The 19,269-nt window shown below is 36.3% G+C and overlaps 1 protein-coding gene across 6 annotated transcripts in view; it reads left to right on the top strand.

Moving 5' to 3' along the window:
- LOC102970643 (S100P binding protein) overlaps positions 1–19,269 on the top strand; it is a 35,831-nt gene that overhangs the window by 6,405 nt on the left and 10,157 nt on the right. For 4 of the 6 annotated variants that reach the window (XM_042996340.1, XM_042996338.1, XM_042996337.1 and 1 more), the window contains exons 2-5: positions 642–859; positions 1,454–2,298; positions 2,941–3,026; positions 4,728–4,831. In XM_042996340.1, coding sequence (XP_042852274.1) covers positions 1,456–2,298; positions 2,941–3,026; positions 4,728–4,831 — 1,033 coding nt within the window. In that variant the 5' untranslated portion in view covers positions 642–859; positions 1,454–1,455. The remainder of the gene's footprint in view (positions 1–641; positions 860–1,453; positions 2,299–2,940; positions 3,027–4,727; positions 4,832–19,269) is intronic. The other 2 variants (XM_007092429.3, XM_042996341.1) reach the window with 2 other exon arrangements.

The following is a 19,269-nucleotide window of genomic DNA, read 5'->3' on the forward strand; positions in this document are numbered from 1 at the left end:
ACTGTGTAAAAGCTAGGTTTTGATTACATCAGTAATATACAAATATTCAAGTAGAATAGTTGACATTATTCAGAATGACACTGAAGTCTTCCCTTGAGATCTCTTGGTCCCATCATAGGTTATAACAGTCATCAGTTTTATATTTTTCTGGATCTGTTCTTTGCATTTATATATAAACTGAAAATGAGACGTTGGTATGTGTGATCATGATGAACTTCTAGATCTTGGTGGAATCTTAGACATTGCCTAGTCTGCCTTCCCACCCCTTTCCCATTTTATAAATGAGACAAATCCAGGGATTTAGTGACTTGCCCAAATTATTACAGCTGGTTAGTGAGAGAACCAGGACTATAAGCAAGGTCTCAAGACTCCCAAGCCAGTATTCATCTTACGGGAGCAAATGATAATTCTCAAGAAAGAACAAATTGTTGGGAGGAACAAAACTAGTTCCTTAGTTGCATAATTTTCCCTCTAAAGATTTTTCTTTGATGTTCTTGACTCAAAATCCAACTTTCTGGTATTTAAAAAAAATCAAGATCAAAATTAATAGGTGGAGCACCTTAAAGCATAATACAGTTGACTTTGTAATTAGCAGAGTTGAAAGTGATGAGAAGATCCTCTAATTTTCTTTGTGCCTGCAGGAAGGTGGGAGTCAATCATTTTGACAAGTCTCCTGAAAGGAACAGCTAGCAGGAGCTGAAACCTTTTTCCATTTGGTCTCGTGGCAAAGAGATCACGCCAGCAGCTCCACACAGTATGGAAGACAATTCTTGTATTCTTAAAGTTTTTTTTTAAACTTTAAAAGTTATATGTGTTTGTTTTTTCAAAGTGTAAACTGAAAGTCCAAGCATTTTACACAGTATGTATTTGTTTTCCTTCTACGTTGTGGATATTATTCCATGCTAGTATATAGTGATCTATTTCATTGTGTTTTTAAATAGTTGTAAAGTATCCCATAGAATGAGTGTACCATGATTCCACTAAATAGTTCCGGTCATGGACATTAAGGTTCTCTCCAATATTTGGCTATTTTGAATAATTCTGCTTTGAACATCCTTATAAATGTATCGATGTGCATTTGTATAGGTACTACTGTAGGAAAAATTGCCAGAAGTAAAATTGTGGGGTCAAATGGTATTGCAAATTACTCTCCACAAAATATTGTGCTGACTTAATACTCTTATTCTGATTGTGAGAGCGCTTGTTTCCTACATCCTTACCAACTTAGATATTGTGACATCTTAATTTTTACTATTTTGTTAGGAAAAAAAGCATGTCACTGTTCGAATGTGTATTTCCATGATTCTGGTAAGGTTAAATATCTTAAAATTCTTTCTCATGTTCTAAGTCATGGTGCAAAGAATTTGAAATATTAGGATACTACCACTCTATAAAACAGAAGTTGATATAGGGATTTCCTGTACCTCGGTGAAACTGTTTCTTATTTTTCCAGATATGACGTGCTCACTAGTCTCCTCTGAACAGTCTTCTGGGACTTCTCTCTTGCCTAAAGACAATGCCCCATTTTCATGGGGTTCCTCAGATGAGGATGGATTGGATGACTCCTTGCTGGATCTGTCTGAGGGAGAAGAAGATGATGGCCATTTCAGTTTCACAGAGGAAGATATTCAGGAGCTCTTGAAGGATGATGACCTATCAAATGAGCACTTTTCTTGGGGAGGAGGGTTGCTTAAAGATGACAGCAGTCACGTTGAGAGGGGAGGGAAAGGGGATCAAATTCTATTTGATACTTCCCAAGAGAAAAATTCATCATACACCTTGGGACCAGTAGCTGAGACCCCTGGCCTCTTAAAACTACCTCAACTAAGTACATCAGTTGGTCATGGCCCAACTCCTACTAAACCGTTAAACAGACACTTTGCACTAGAAAAGAATCTTGTAAAAGTAACAGTTGCACCATTTAATCCAACAGTTTGTGATGCTGTGCTTGATAAGGACAAGACTGATTTATCCAAAGATCTTGAAAAGCCCTCCTCCCTTGGGGAAGAGATGAGAGAAGATGGTCTTAGCCCAAATGAGAGCAAACTCTGCACTGAGTCTGAAGGGATCAGTCCCAATAATTCTGCTTGGGATATGCCCCCGCTCTCTTCTCCAGACAGTAACTTTCAGCAAACTGTGTCTGATAAAAATATGCCTGACAGCAAGAAACCTACACCTGTATTCTCTCAGATCTTGGACAATTCAGAGACTCCTCATTTGGGGTCATCCTGGAAAAATGGATCACATAAATCAAATTGTGAAATGACGTTTCCAGTTGTTTCCAGTTCATCAAACAAAGTACGTATATTTTTTCAAGGTAAAGAGAAAAATTATTTTCATTCACAAGCTGTATAGCAAAGCTTTGTATTCATCAAACAAATTGGGATTTGAACCCTGACTAGAACTGTCACCTTGGGAAAATTATTTAGCCTCTGTTCTCTCATATTTCTTATCTATAAATTGGACTAAATAATACTTCACACATATATGGTAAGGATTAATGAAATAATGTCTATATGGTAACTGGTATATAATATTAAATTGCTATTATTGGCTAATTACTAAGATAATGATGATATTACTATTATTTTTCCTTTTTTGGGGGTTTTAACCCTAAGTTTCAATCTCGGGTTGCTATGCTAAATGAGATACAACACCTGATCAGCCACTGAAGAGCTAAAAAATCTTCGACAATTTACCTAACCTCTTTAAGCCTGATTCCCTGTCAAATGGGCATACAACTTAGGGTTTCTTTCTTTTCCTTAAAATTAGTTATTATCTCATTTAAGGCATCTGCTATAGTGCCTGTTACACAGTAGGGTACAGGAATATGCCTTTGTAGCCTATAGTTTAAGAATATGTCTGTAAATGGTGTTTTCAGTTTTTTTTTTTTTTTTGTTTTGTTTTTTTATGACTATCTTCTGCTTTGAATGAAAGCAGAATGTTCTTGACAAGGATTCTGGGAAGCTGAAAGTCAACGAGAGAAGACTAGGCAAAGTCATACCTGTTCTGCAAGCCAAAAGAAGGTAACAGTATGATAATATTCTGGTTTCTGTTGGTTCTCTTCAATTTCTGTCTTCCGCTCCTCCATTTCCCCTTAATGTGGAATAAAACCACGCACCAGGAGTAAGCATACTTTAAGTTCTGGGACCACTAACGTGTAGTTGTCTAACCTTGGGCAAGTCAAATAATCTATGTTTATTTGTCAACAAAATGAGGCTAATGATGCCTTCCCTGCTGTTTCTCAGTTATTTTGAAGAGTCAGAAAGACCTATTAGTGAAAATACTGTATAAATGTAAGATTTCTTTTCCTGTGTATGGGGAAGCCTGGTCACAGATATGATAGGAAGTTAGAATAATTTGAACACAAACGTTAAAATACAACTATGTAGAAGATCATTTAGTCATCTCTTCCAACTTGAATGCAGCTGTCCTTGAGGGAAAATTCTAGTAGAGGTTGCAGATTTGGGTCACTTTACAATCTGTTCTCTTGTTGCCAGGAGATGGCAGTGTCTCTACATGGGCCTTTCCAATTAGCAGAGCTTTTTTTTTTTTTTTTTTTTTTAATGTTTATTTATTTTTGAGAGAGAGGGAGACAGAGTGTGAACAGGCGAAGGGCAGAGAGAGAGAAGGAGACACAGAATCGAAGCAGGCTCCAGGCTCCAAGCTGTCAGCACAGAGCCCGACACGGGGCTTAAACCCACGAACTGTGAGATGGTGACCTGAGCCGAAGTCGGATGCTTAACCGACTGAGCCACCCAGGCGCCCTATAGCAGAGCTATTTTTTAGGTTGAGTCAGATTGACTTCCCTACAAAGGGATTAAAAAAATTTTTTTTATTACACAGATATTATATTTATTTTGCTTTAAAGTTTTTTTAAGTTTATTTTGAAAGAGAGAGAGAGAGAGAGAGAAAGCACACGGGGCAGAGGGAGAGAGAGAATCCCAAGCACTCTGCACCACCAGCACAGAGCCCTATGCAGGGCTCAAACCCACAAACCACTAGACCATGACCTGACCTGAAGTCAAGAGTCGGAAGCTTAACCAAATGAGCCACCCAGGCTCTCCTCTGCTTTAAATTCTTTTTAATGTATTAGAAATAAGGCTAAAGTTTCCTTTGACTTCTATCCTTAATCCCAGTTTTTTTGTTTGTTTGTTTTGTTTTCTTTGCACAATTGAGGGAAACTTGGTGAATTACTTACAGTGGAAGTTATACCAAAGAGCCAAGTCAGGCTACTTAGAACAGTTATGAATTTATTATCTCCATATTCTAATCCACTGACTCCATAGTACAGTGCAAACAGGACGAGCAAGGGCCAAAAATTGTTCTTGCCAAGGTCACCAGTATTCTAACTGCCACACCCAGCTGGTTCTTTTTGGTCTTTATCTCTTTGAGTTTTTCTGTGGCTCTGTGAAGTTATTCTGTGATTAACCTTGAGTTACTCAACAAGTGCTTACTTTCTCTGGGGACTGGATAATCTTCACTTTCCTATGCCTTGTTAACAGGAGGTTGTATCTGTTTCTCATCTTCCTTTTTTTCTCAACTCCATACTTGATTTCAGCTTTATACTATGTGACTAACACTGTCTTCTGTCACTGGATCTTAAAGAGTATTTTGCCTCTGAAAGTTAGTTGTTCTAACTGATCGGCAATATATGACTTCTCTCTATAAACACTACACTCATGGTTCTAATGGGCTGTTTTTCCTCCCGGTTTGCTTTGTTCAAGGACTAATGTTCCGACGTTTTCACAATCAGATCTAGAAAAGCAGAAGCAAAGTTATCTCAAGGAAGTCATTGCTCATATAGAACACCCAAAGGACACTAACCAAGGTAACATGGTAACCAGAGAATGGCATGTAAAAGATGTGATGGGACTTCTTTTTTTTTTTCCAGTGTAATATAGATTAAACTGGGAGATTATTTTGAATTTTCTAAAATTGATGAGAAAGATAACTTCTTTACCCAAAGATTTTTACTTTAAAAGATTGCCTAACCAAATAATTCCCCAAGTGGTTTGGCTAACCTGTATTAGAGAGGGGTCCAAGGAGACTCATACCACTATGTGAAGAGTGCGTCTTCCATGGCTGAGGGCTGTAACCAGACCTGTAGTTTTCTGATAGGGAATTTTTTTGTCTGAAAAATAGAAGTGGATGACCAAGGGCTGCTTAGTAATCACTAGTGTTTTATATAGAATTATTTATTTTCCCTGTTTCCTTCAGGATTTAAATGTAAAAAGGCAGGCATTTCAAATAATATTCTATATCTGCATTTGAATAAAAGCTCCTAAAAGGTTTTGACTACCTTCCAGATTCTTCAAGCTGAGTTCTCCCTAGTTCATTAAAAGCTATTACAAAGCAAAGTGGCCGGATTCTTTCTCCAGCCCTCAAAAGATATAGGCCCTGTTATCATTCATCCTGGACTAGTAGCTGGTGGGAAAACTCCTAAAGGGAGGGGAACTTGTGGGCTATACTGAAGGGGCTGAGGTTAGAGAGGTACTGATAAAAGTTATCTTCTCCTAAATATCACTCCATATTTGGTCATCCTCAGCTTCTTTCTGTATTCATTTAGCAAATCTTCCTCAAATATTTTCAGTGGTGCTAGGTTTGAAGATTAGGAATTTGAAATGTAAAGAGGACCAACGTAGGGTCCTAGCTTTCTAGGAATTGATAGTCCAGAGAAGGTAAAGATGATTATACCACAATATTGATTAGTGCTCTAAGAGAATTATGTATAACGTGCACTAGGAACAAGGAAGAAGCACTTCTGTTTGTGTTTGGGGAGAGTGGAGGACACCCTAGGTAGGCTCCATGGGGAAAATAATTCTGTTATTCTAAGATCTGTCATAAATTACTAGGAAGAGTTTTAGGAGAATTCTTGACCAAAGACTCGGAGGAGACTACTCCCATCCCTTTTTTTTTTTAAAACAAATCTTTAATTAGTAGTTTTGGAACTGAGGCATCAGCCAGAAGAAGTTTTTTTTCCAGGTCCTTTTATTTTTTCTTCAAAGACTTCATTAAGGAATCAAATACTGCTTGTACTGATGGCTCAGCCCTCTGCTTGTGAGATCTCTTTGTTTGAACTATTTTAAAGTTTTGGTTTTTTTTAAGTTTATTTATTTAGAGAGAGAGAGCAGGGGAGGGGCAGAGAGAGAGAGAGAGGGCGAGAAAGAGACTCTCAAGTAGGCTCCACACCATCAACACAGAGCCCGACGCAGGGCTCAAACTCATGAACTGTGTGATCATGGCATGAGCCAAAATCAAGAGTCAGATGCTTAACCAACTGAGCCACCCACGTGCCCCTTGTTTGAACCATTTTAAAGGTCTGGTGGAACTAGAGACACCCCTCTCCCATCGGCCCAGACCCCCTCGCTGCGGGTCATTAACTGGAGGGGCAGATTGAAAGAAGTTTGTGTGTGTTTAACCTCTGTGGAAGAGACTTGAGCATTGCTTTTCCCTCTGTGAGGTGACTTTCTTTTATGTCCTAGGCAATTCACACTGATGATACCCAATTATATTTCCCTTCTCGTTTGGGACATTTAGAAGAGAAAATTTCACAAGAAAAGCAATGAGCAGCTACTCATGTTACAGCGTCTTTCCAGTCTCTTTCCCACTTAGCAGTTCCTCTCCCACTTTACCATAATAATCTGTATCCCATAAGAAACAGCTAGAATAACATGCATAGGGGAAAGACAGCATACTTTAGTGGTTGAGAGAGTAAAGTCTAATCTAGAGTTAACTTCTGGGTTCATACCCTAACTCCACTGCTTACTGACTCTATGACCTGAACCAATAAAACTCAGTTTTCTCATTTGCAAAATGGGTATAATAATGAGGTTTAGCATATGTGAAAATTCATACTTGTAAGCACAAGTATAATGCATAGAACAGTACCTAGCCACTAACAGTACCTAGCAGCCAACATTTATTGAATACTTGGTATTATTTGCAAGAAAGGGTATCTTTACAAACTGAAGTTTTTATAGGTAAAGTAGTATGATGTCAGGTGTTTGTTTTCAACTCTTAAAAAAAAAGCCAAAACCCTGGAAAATTAGAGGGAACAACTTTTACAAAATGTTGATTAATTAAGCTGAGTGATAGTTATGTGGGGATTCATTATATTTTCTACTTTGTTTTTTGTTAATTTTTTTTGAACCATTCATTTTTGAGAGACAGAGTGGGGGGGGGGGGGGACAGAGAGAGAGGGAGACACAGAATCTGAAGCAGGCTCCAGGCTCTGAGCCATCAGCACAGAACCCGACACAGTGCTCAAACTCACGGACTGTGAGATCATGACCTGAGCTGAAGTCGGATGCTTAACCAACTGAGCCACCCAGGCGCCCCTATAGTTTCTACTTTGGTGTGTATTTGAAAATATCCATAATAAAAGGTTATTATTATTATTTTTTAAGTGTGTTTTTTAGGGGATTCTTTTTTGAATTGCCATCATCACCGGTTTTATTCTAAAAATTTCAGAGTCCTCTAGCACTTGCTCCTGCTTTCCAGGAACCCAGTGTGATACCATGTTTTTGTGTTACTTCCCACTGCCCACTACTCATGCGTCCAAAGTTTAAAGATTCTGTGCAAAATTTCAGAGGAGAGTGGGGATATATTTTATTCCTCCTCTATTTATATATGAAGTAAAGAGTAGCCAGAAACAAAAAGAGGAAGCATATAGTGCCTCCTGTCCTTTTTGATATGTTAAGTGCTATTTCACCTTGGAAAAGTGTAACTCTCCAGGTTCTTTATTAGAAACAGAGAAATTAGTAATGTAGTTCCTGTCAATTCAGTTTGAGTTCTCTCCATTGGGTTAATGTTCTTTCACTTTATCAATAATGTGTATGTTATTGACACAGAATATGATAATACAAGTCATCCTTCAACTCCAGTATTCTAATATAAATATAATCTCTTTTTAGTTTAATGCCAGGTGAGTCTTTAATAGCATTTACAAAGAATTACCAACTACTTCCTTCCTGACATTCCAGCTAATGGAAAACTTTATATGGAATTATAAGTTCTTAGAGTAGAAAAGGAGCGTTAAGATCTTCTCTTTAATCTCCTAACATATAAATCTGTTCTATATATCTTTGCCAAGTGACCATTCAGCTTTTGCTTAGAATTCTAATAACACAAAACTCATTAACTCATGAAGCAGGCCATTCATTGTTTAAAAAATTCTGATTGTTAGAAAGTTATTCCTTACACTGAGACAAACTCTACTTCCCTATAGTTTCCAGTGGTAGTTCCTAGTTGTGCCCTCTGGGATCACAAAAAATAACGATTCTCTTCCATATACTTAATGTCTTCTAAGGACCTTTTCATGTTAATTATCTCAAATTAAGATTTTTAATGATTACAAAGTATTATATAATTTATTATTCCATTTGGATAATTAGGTTGTGCCCATTTTCATTAGTAATGCTGCAGTGAACATTCTGGTCAATAAATATTTATGTACAACTCTTATTTCTATAGGATGAATACCTAGAAGTGGAATTGCTGGGTAAAGTATATAAATATTTTAAAAACCTCTGTTACATGTTACCAGATTGTCCTGCCCCCCAAAAAATGTATTAATTTTTATTGTCACCAATTTGATAGGTAAATTTTAACATATTTTGTTTTAATAATTAGTGAGGTTAAACATTTTTTATTTATGTTTATTGGAAATATATACTTAATCATGATTTTTAAAAATCATCTAGTATCTAGTTTATATTCCAGTTTCCCCAGTTGTCCCAAAAATGTCTTCTTGTAAACTGTTCAAACAGGATCGAATCAAGGTTCACGTGTTTAATTATTGTCTCCTTAGTCTCTCTTAATCTAGGTCACTTGTTTTGTAGATTGTCTCACATTCTGAATTGTGTCTAATTGTTTCCCTGTGGTGTCATTTAACTTGTTCCTCTATCCCCTGTATTTCCTATATATTGGAAGTTGGATCTAGAGGAGGGATTAGATTCAGAGTAAGCATTTTTGACTGGTATAATTCATAGGCACTGTTATGTATTCGATCTTTATCGGATTAGGGGACACCACACAGTAACAGGGTGTTCTTTTTTTCTTTTTGGCATGGTGTTCTAATAGTGATGCTAAGTTTGATCACTTTGTTAAAGTGTTAACTGTCATATCTTTCCATTGTAAGGTGCATTTTCCCCTTTGTAATTAGTAAGTCATCTGTGGGTGTTGCTTTGGTAACATTTGAATATCCTGTTCCACAACAATTGTTAATTGTTTTAGTATTCATTGATGATCCTTGTCTAACAGCTACTACACAGAGAATTGCATAGAAAGTATTCATTTTCTAAATAATTTCTAATATAATTTCTTTTGCAATGAATACCTTCCATTCTTCTATAAAGATTTTTTTAGTATCACTATAACCTCATAGGTTCTTAAAAATTAACGTTACAGTGGTCATTATATATAGTCATTACTTTTTAAAATTCTGTTTGTCTCAAGTTTGACCAGTGGGGACTCCTTCCTTCAAGTGGGCTCCTATGTCTTCTGACATGACCCCATTAATCTTTTTTTAAATTATGGTAAGAAAAGTAATATCAATTGACCAATTAAATCATTTTTTTAAGTTTATTTATTTATTTTGAGAGAGAGTTGGGGTGGAGGGGAGAACGTGACCAGGGGAGGGACAGAGAAAGAGAGAGGGAGAGAATCCCAAGCAGGCTCCTCACTGTCAGCATGGAGCCCAATGCTGGGCTTGAACTCAATGAACTGTGAGATCATGACCTGAGCTGAAACCGAGAGTCAGACACAACCATCTGAGCCACCCCGGCACCCCACAATTAAACAGTTTTTAAGTGTGCAGTTCAGTAGTGTCAAGTTTATTCACATTGTTGTGAAACATCTACAGAACTTTCTTATCAAACCCATTATAAAACAACTAGCCTTTTCCCCTTCCCTATAAACCCTGGTAACTGCCATGCTAATTTCTGTTTCTGTGAATTTGCCTATTTTAGATACCTCATATAAGTGGAGTCAGACAGCACTTACCTTTTTGTGATTGGCTTATTTCATTTAGTATAATGTCCTCCGTGGTGTAGCATGTGTCAGAATTTCCTTCCTTCTTATGGCTGAATAATAATCCATTCCATGTATATACCACAGTTTGTTTATCCATTCATCCTTCAATAGACATTTGAGTTGCCTCCATTTCTTGGCTATTGTGAATGCTGCTGCTGTGAACATGGGTGTGCAGATATCTCCTCAAGACCCTGCTTTCAATTCTTTTGGATATGTACCCAGAAGTATTGCTAGATGGTATGGTAGTTCTACTTTGAAGTTTTTGAGGAGCTTCCTTACTGTTTAACATAGTGGTTGTACTATTTTACAGTCCCACCAGTAGTGCACAAGGATTCCAGTTTCTCTGCACTCCCAGCACTTGTTATTTTCTGTTTTCTGGGAGTAGCTGCCCTTATGGTGGTTAAGTATTCATCAGTATTACAACTATGTAAATATCGTTCACTGCAAAGCCAAGCACTATACTATAGTTTCATTTTCTTGAATAATTTATTTTTCTGGAGTAATTCATTCTCTCACTTATTTTTTATTTATTATTTTTTTTAATGTTTATTTTTGACAGAGAGAGAGAGAGTGAGCACAGGCAGGGGAGAGAAGAGGACAAAGGATCCAAAGCAGGCTCTGCGCTAATAGCAGTGAGCCAGTTGTGGGGCTTGAACTCATGAACCATGAGATCATGACCTGAGCCAGTCAGATGCTCAAGTGACTGAGCCACCCAGGTGCCCCTACCTCACTTATTTTTTAAACTACAAATTAATTTGTCTTTAATCTTTTTGCAATTTATATCCTTATCTATGTTGTCTGTGTGTCTGGGTTGTGCCCCTCTACAAATGCACAGACATACCTAGTAATCTATCAATTCCTTTAATAATTTTTTCTGGAGACCTTCCTAGAGCCCTGTGTCCTTCTGCTCCAATTTATACTGCTTGTTCTCCAGCTTTGCTGCAGAGCTATCATCCTGGTATTTCTTTTTGCTTCCCTCCTCAGTTGACTCATGTTCCTGGACCCCTATTTCTTCCTCTTGATCTGTTTTGGTGGAGCACATTCTCTGAGAATTTCTAAGAAAGGGTGACATAAATTTGGGTGGCCCTCCGTATCTGAAAACGTCTTTATTGCCATACTTGATTGGTAGTTTGGTAGAGAATTCTAAATTGAAAATCATTTTTATTCAGAATTTTTGAGACCTACATCTAGTCTTCTTGTTAAGAAGTCTTTTATTAATTTAATTTTTATTCCTTTTTGTGTAACTGTCTTTTTCTCTCTGGAAGTTCTTAGGGTCTTCTCTTTATCCATTATATTATGCAAAGTGTTCTACTTGCTGGGATATTTTTTTCTTACTGGCTTTTTTTTTTTTTTCTAAGTTTATTTTGATAGAGACAAAGACAGCATGAGCAGGGGAGGGGCAGAGAGAGAGGGAAAGAGAGAGAATCGCAAGCAGGCTCTGTGCTGCCAGCAGAGAGCCAGATGCGGGGCTCAAACTGATGAAACTATGAGATCATGACCTGAGTTGAAACTACAAGTCTGGTGCTTAACAGATTGAGCCACCCAGACGCCTCTTGACTTCTTTATTTTTATATTCACATTTATGATTTCTGAGAGCCTTTTCCTGTTTTGTTCCCTTTGCATATTATGTTGTTCTTATTTGTGAACTAATTTCTTATCTCAAGATTTTGTTTCTTTTTTATTATAATTGAAATTTAGTAAACTGCACAAATTTAAAGTATACAACTTGTCGAGTTTTGACATTTGTATACACCCATGAAACTCATGCAATTGAGATAAACATACCACACCCCAAATTGTCTTTGTGTCTCTTTATAGTTCCTCCCTCCTACCTTTCCTTGACTCCTTTATTCCCCAGGCAACCACTGATCTGCTGTCACTATAGTTTGTAATTTCTAGAATTTTATGTAAACGGAATCATATAGTATATACTAGCTTCTTTCTTGAAGCATAATTATTTTGAAATTCATCATTTTGATAGTTTATTCCTATTCATTGCTGAGTAGTATTCCATTATATAAATATACCACAGTTTGTTTATCCATTCACCTATTGATGGGTATTTGGGTTGTTTACAAATTTTGGCTATTACAAATAAAGCTGTTATGAACATTCATGTACAAATCTTTGTATGGATATGCTTTCATTTCTCTCGAGTAAAAATCTAGTGGTAAAATGATTAGATCAGATTGTAGGTGTATGTTTAGCTGTTTTTTGTTTTTGTTTGTTTTAAGAAACTACCAAACTATTTCCCAAAGTGGTTGTACCATTTTATATTCTCACCAGCAGTGTATAAATTCCAGATCCTCCCATATTTACAAAGGATTGTTCATGCTGATATATAGAAATTCAGTTGATTTTTGTACATTGACCTTATATTCTGCAGCTTTGCTAAATTCACTAGTTCGTTTTGGTACCTATTTGGTAAATTGCATCAGTTTCTACATCTGTGATCATGTCATCAGCAAATAAACACATTTTTACTTGCTCCCTTCCAATATGGATGCTTTTTATTGGCTTTTCTTGCCATATTGCACTGGCTAGAACCTCCAGTACAGTGTTTAATACAAGTAGTACAAGCAACTTGTTGCTGATCTTAGGAAGAAGACATTTAGTCTTTCACCATTAATTATTATTTTAGGTTTCTCTTAGATACCCTTTATCAACTTTAGGATGTTCTCTCCTATTTATAGCTCGTTGAGAGTTATATTAGAAATAGATATTGGATTTTATTAAATACTTCCTCTGCATCTGTTGAGATGATCATACAGTGTTGTTGTGGTTTTTAAAGTCCATTAATTGAGAATTGTATTATTTGATTTTCTAATGTTAAGCCAGTTTTGCATTCCTGGTCTTATGCATTCTGCACTTGGTCTTAAGGTGTTATCCTTATAATGACAGCATTGGGTTGATTTGTTAAAATTTTGTTATGAATTTTCATATCTGCCTTAATAAGGGGTATTGTTTTATACTTCTCTATAATCTCTTGATCTGGTCTTGGTATCAGAGTAATGTTGGTCTCAAAGAATGAATTAGGAACTATTTCTACCTCTTCAAATTTTCCAGAAGAGTTTATATAGAAGAAATGGTATCTCTTCCTGGGTGAGCTTTGGTGGTCTTTCAAGGACTTTGACTATTTCATCCGAGTTGTTAAATTTATTAGCAGGAAGTTAATAACATTCCCTCATTAGCCTTTTATATAGTTTTCTTTAGTGATGTCATCCTCCCATTCTTGGTATCAGTAATTGTGTTTTCTCTCTTCTAATCAGTCTGGCTAAAAGTTTATGAACACTATTATGTAATTCCTTCTTTAAAAAAGAATCCAGCTTTTGTTTCACTGATTTTTCTCTATTTTTCTGTTTTCTATTTCATTGATTTCCATTCTGATACTTACTATGTCCTTTTTTCCTGCTTACTTTGGGTTTCATTTGCTCTTTTTCTAGTTTCTTTAGATGGTTGCTAAGACCATCTATTTGAGTCTTTTTTTTTCTAATTTAGTAAGGGATGTTAGGAGTAGGAGAAGATAAACTCATGCAGTCAATCTCTGTTTCTCTGGATGTGTGCCTTGACCTGTGTTTTTAATCAGATTTATTGATCTATACTTTACAGGCAATAAAATGCACCCATTTTATAATGGCTTTTTTTTTAAGTTTATTTATTTATTTATTTAGAGAGAGCAAGTGGGGTAGGGGCAGAAAGAGAGGGAGAGAGAGAATCCCAAGCAAGGCTCCATGCTGCCAGCATGGAGCCCAATGTGGGGCTTGAACTCCCAAACCGTGAGGTCGACCTGAGCCAAAATCCAGAGTTAGGCACTTAACTGACTGAGCCACCCAGGCACCCCTAAAATGCACCCATTTTAAGTGTACTTTTGCTGAACTTTGACAAATTTATGCACCTGTTAAATCATCACAACAATCAAGATTGATAGAACATTCCCACCATCCCCCAAATTTTCCCTGTGCTCCATCTCAGTCATTTTGTCTCTATCCCACTCCTGCACTGGGAAAGCACTGATTTCTTTTTGGTCACTATAATTAGATTTGTCTTTTCTAGAGTTTCGTATAAATGGAATCATGCAGTATGTGCTCTTTTGTGTTTGGCTTCTTTTACTTGGAATAATTTTAAGATATTTATCCATGTTGCTGTGTGTATCAGTAGTTCTATACTTTTGCCGTTGAATTTTTCCTTGTATTAATATACTGTAGTTTAATCTAGTCACTTGTTGAAAGACATCTGTGTCTCTAGTTTTTGGCTGTTATAGATAAAGCATCTATGAACAGTCATATATGGGTTTTTGTATGGATATGTGTTTTCATTTCTCCAGGGTAAATGATTAGGAATGGAATTGCTGAGTCATATAGGGTTTGTATAACTTTTGCAAAGTGATCGTACTATTTATTGTAGGTTTTATACTGCAAAGGCTTAAGGGTTTTTTTGTATATGAATATTTAGTTCTAAATTTTTTGAATAGATTATCCTTTCCATGGGTTTCTGAATTCTCTATTTTGTTTGATACATATATATATATATATATATATATATACACACATATATATATACATATATATGTATACATATATGTATACATATATATGAATATATATATTCAAAAACACCTGTTGGGTATTTCATTGGGATTGTGTTGAATCTATAATAGATCAGTTTGGGGAGAACTGACATCATAACAATAGTAAGCCTTCTAACCTGTGAATAGGATATATTTCTCCATTTATTTATGGCCTCTTTAATTTCTGTCAGTAGCTTTTTTTCTGTCAATAACATTTTGTCGTTTTTATTATACATATTTTGTTAAATTCATCCGTATCCTAATGCTTTTTTATAATGTAATAGATGGTCACCACCATAAGTGTAGTCACCATCTGCCATCATACAGTGTCACTCAATATTATTGACTATATTCTATATGCTGTACTTCTCATCTCCATGAGTTATTTATTTTATAACTGGAAATTTGTACCTCTTAATCTCCTTTATTTCACCCATTTCCCCACCTGCCTTCCTGCTGGCAATTAACAGTTTACTCTCTGTGTTTAAGAGTCTTTTTGAGATTTTTGTTTTGTTTGTTTGTTTTGTTTTTAGATTCCATATATAAGTGAACTCATGGTATTTGTCCTCTGACTTATTTTGTTCAGCATTATACCATCTAGGTCTATCTATTTTGTTGCAAATGATAAGATCTCAGTCTTTTTTATGGCTGACTAATATTCCTCTGTGTGTGTGTGTGTGTGTGTGTGTGTGTGTGTGTGTGTGTGTGTGAGAGTGTGAGAGAGAGAGACATCTTTTTTTCTAAACTTTTTTTTTAATGTTTATATTTGGAGAGAAAGAGACAGTGTGTGAGCAGGGGAGGGGCAGAGAGGGAGACACAGAATCTGAAGCAGGCTCCAGGCTCTGAGCCGTCAGGACAGAGCCCAACGTGGGGCTCAAACCCACGGACCGTGAGATCATGACCTGAGCCAAAGTCGGACACCCAACACCCCACGTGTGTGACATCTTCTTTATCCATTCATCTATTATAGACAGTTAGTTTGCTTCCATATCTTAGCTATTGTAAATAATGCCACAATAAACATAGGGGTGCATATATCATTTCAAATTGGTGTTTTCATTTTCTTTGGGTAATTACCCAGTTGTGGAATTACTGGGTCATAGGGTATTTCTATTTTTAATTTTTTGAGGAACCTCCATACCATTTCCATAGTGGTTGTACCAATTTACGTTCCTACTAATACTGCACAAAGGTTCCCTATTCTCCACATCCTTGCCAATACTTGTTATTTTTTGTTGTTTTGATACTCACTGGTATGAGGTGATATCTTATTGCGGTTTTGATACTTTTGGTAACTTTTTAATAAATCTCGTAGGATTATCTGTGTTAACATGATAATATCTGCAAATAAGGACAGCTTGTTTCTTCTTTTCCTATCTATATAGGCCTTTTGTTTACTTTTCTTGCCTTATTGCGCTGGCTAGGATCTCTAGTAAATTAACTGTGATATTAGCTGTATATTTATCATAGATACCCTTTGTTCAGGTTTGAGGAAGTTCCCCTTCTATTGGTAGTTTGGTTGAGGAAGTTCCCCTTCTGTTTGTAGTTTGATTGGAGTTTTTATCATGAATGGGTGGTGAATTTTGTTAGTTGAATTTTCTGCATTTATTTAGAAGGTCATATTGGTATTTCTCCTTTTTTCTGTAACATGGTGTATTACATTTATTGATTTTTGACTCTTATGCCAACTTGCATTCCTTGGATAAACTCATTGATCTTCATGAATTATCCTTAATTCAGTTTGCTAATATTTTTAACAGTTTTTACGTCTTGTTAATAAGGAGTATTGGGTTTTAGTTTTTCTTGTATTGTTCTCTAGTTTAAATATTGTGGTAATACTGGCTTCATAAAATGAGTAGGGAAATGTTTTCTCAGTTTATGTAGGATTGGTGTCATTTCTTCCTTTAAATGTTTGATAGAATGTATCGGTGAAGCCATCCAACCCTGGAGTTTTCTTTTTAGAAGGTGTCAAAGTACAGCTGTAAAAGATTCAGGGCTTTTCAGAATTTCTTTATCTTTGAGTCCATTTTAAAATTTTGTCTTATAGGGAATTTTATCTAAGTTGATGAGTTTATTGGCATAAAATTATTTATAATGTTTCCCTAAAGATTCCTTTAATTACTGTAGGATCTGTAGTGATGGTCACTGTTTCATTTCTAACATTGGTAATTTATCTTTTTTTTTTTTTTTTTTTTTGGACAATCTAGTTAAAGGTTTGTCAGTTTTACTGATTTTTTTTCCCCCAAAGTAGATTTTTAGTTTCATAGTTCTATATTGGTTTTGGCTATTACATTTAATTTTTTTCTACACTTTGTTGTTTCTTTCCTTCCATTTACTTTGGGTTTAATTTGCTTTTGTTTTCTAGCTTTTTAATGTGGAAGGTTAGATCACTGATCTGAGACCTTTCTATTTTCTGCAAGCATTTAAAGTCATAAGTTTTCCCTTTAAGTGCTACTTAGGTGCATCCCACAAATTTTGATATATTTTCATTTTCATTTGGCTCAAAGCAATTTCTAATTTCCCTTGTGATTACTTCTTTGACCTATGGGTAATTAGAAGTGTGTTGCTTAATTTCCACATATTTGGGACTCTTCAGCAATCTTCTTATTTCTAGCTTAATCCCGTTGTGGTCAGAGAATATTCTCAGTATGAGTTCACTTCTTTTAAATATGCCGAGTCTTATTTTTATAGCCCACCATATGGTCTGTTTTGGTGAATGTTCCCTGTGCACTTGAAAATATATATTTCTGATGTTGGTGGAGTGTTCTATACATTTTAGTACGGTTTTGTTAGTTGCTGGTGGTGTTCAATTATATATCCTTACAGATTTTCTTACTAAAAGGAGTGTTTAAATACCTCCAACTCTAATTGTGGATTTTCATGTTTTTCCTTTCAGTTCTGTCAGTTTTTGCCTTGTGTGTTTTGAATCTCTGCTATTGGATGCATACGCTTATAGGAATATTACACGTCTTGATAAATTGACACCTTTATCATTATGAACTTTTTTTTTTTACTCTTAGCAACATTCAGTACTTACATTTTTATTAATATTCTGTTTTGGAGTCACTTTGTTTCATATTAACTATTCCAACTTTCTTTTCACTACTGTATGCATGATGTGGTGTTTTGTTTTTGTTTTTTTTTTTTGTTTTGTTTTTTTAAATAATCTCTACCCCCAACATGGGACTTAAACTCACAATGCCAAGATCAAGAATTGCACACTCCTCCAACTAAGCCAGCCAGTGCCCCTCATATCTTTGTGGATGTCTTGTAAACACTATATAGTTGAGTGTGGCTTTTTTTTCTCCCCACCTCAATCTGAGTCTTCTTTTCTTTTTTTTAATGTTTATTTTTGAGAGAGAGAGACACAGAGTGCCAGCGGGGGAGGGGCAGAGAGAGAGGGGGACACAGAATCCAAAGCAGGCTCCAGGTTCTGAGCTGTTGGCACAGAGCCTGATGTGGGGCTCGAACTTATGAACAGTGAGATCATGACCTGAGTCAAGGTCGGATGCTTAACTGACCGAGCCACCCAGGCGCCCCTCATAATCTCAGTCTTCTAATTTAAGTGTGAGTCCAGTCAGTATGGTTGGTTTTAAATCTGCCATCTTGTTACTTGTTTTCTGTTTGTCTATCTGTTCTTTGTTTTTTCTTTCATCTTTTCTTGACCTTTTTTTTCAAGGCTCTTTATTATTATTGCTAGTTTTTATTTTAAAAAAATTTTTTTGAGGCGCCTGGGTGGCTCAGTCGGTTAAGCGGCCGACTTCGGCTTGGGTCGTGATCTCGCGGTCCGTGAGTTCAAGCCCCGCGTCGGGCACTGTGCTGACAGCTCAGAGCCTGGAGCCTGTTTCAGATTCTGTGTCTCCCTCTCTCTGACCCTCCCCTGTTCATGCTCTGTCTCTCTCTGTCTCAAAAATAAATAAAAACGTTAAAAAAAAAATTTATAAAAAAAAAAATTTTTTTTTAAAGTAGGCTCCATCCACACCCAACATGGGGCTTGAACTCATGACCTGAAATCAAGAGTCACAGGCTTCACTGACTGAGCCAGCCAGGAGTCCCCTTTTTTTGTTGTTTTTAAAGTATTTTTTAGTATTCCATTTCATCTCCATTCTATACCTCTTTGTTTTATTTTTCGTGGTTGTTCTAGGGTAGTAGTTCTCACGAGGTTTTGGTCTCAGGACCCAGTTACACTTTTGCAAATTGAGGACCCCAAAAAGTGTTTTTGTTTGTGTGGGTTACACCTGTCTATACTTAATCATATTAAAAGAACTGAAAAATTATTTTTTATTAATATATTTTAAGATAATAAACTCGGGGCGCCTGGGTGGCTCAGTCGGTTAAGTGTCTGACTTCAGCTCAGGTCACGATCTCGCAGTCTGTGAGTTCGAGCCCCGCGTCGGGCTCTGGGCTGATGGCTCAGAGCCTGGAGCCTGCTTCCCATTCTGTGTCTCCCTCTCTCTCTGCCCCTCCCCTGTTCATGCTCTGTCTCTCTCTGTCTCAAAAATAAATAAACGTTAAAAAAAAAAAATTAAAAAAAAAAAAAAAAAAAAAAGATAATAAACTCATTGCACGTTAACAGAAATAATGTGTTTTTACTAAAAATAATTTTTGGAGGAGGCACCTGGGTGGCTCAGTCAGTTAAGTATTCGTCTCTTGATTTCAGTTCAGGT

This window comes from Panthera tigris, chromosome C1 (genome assembly GCF_018350195.1).
Source record: "Panthera tigris isolate Pti1 chromosome C1, P.tigris_Pti1_mat1.1, whole genome shotgun sequence".
Classification (NCBI taxonomy): Eukaryota; Metazoa; Chordata; class Mammalia; order Carnivora; family Felidae; genus Panthera; species Panthera tigris.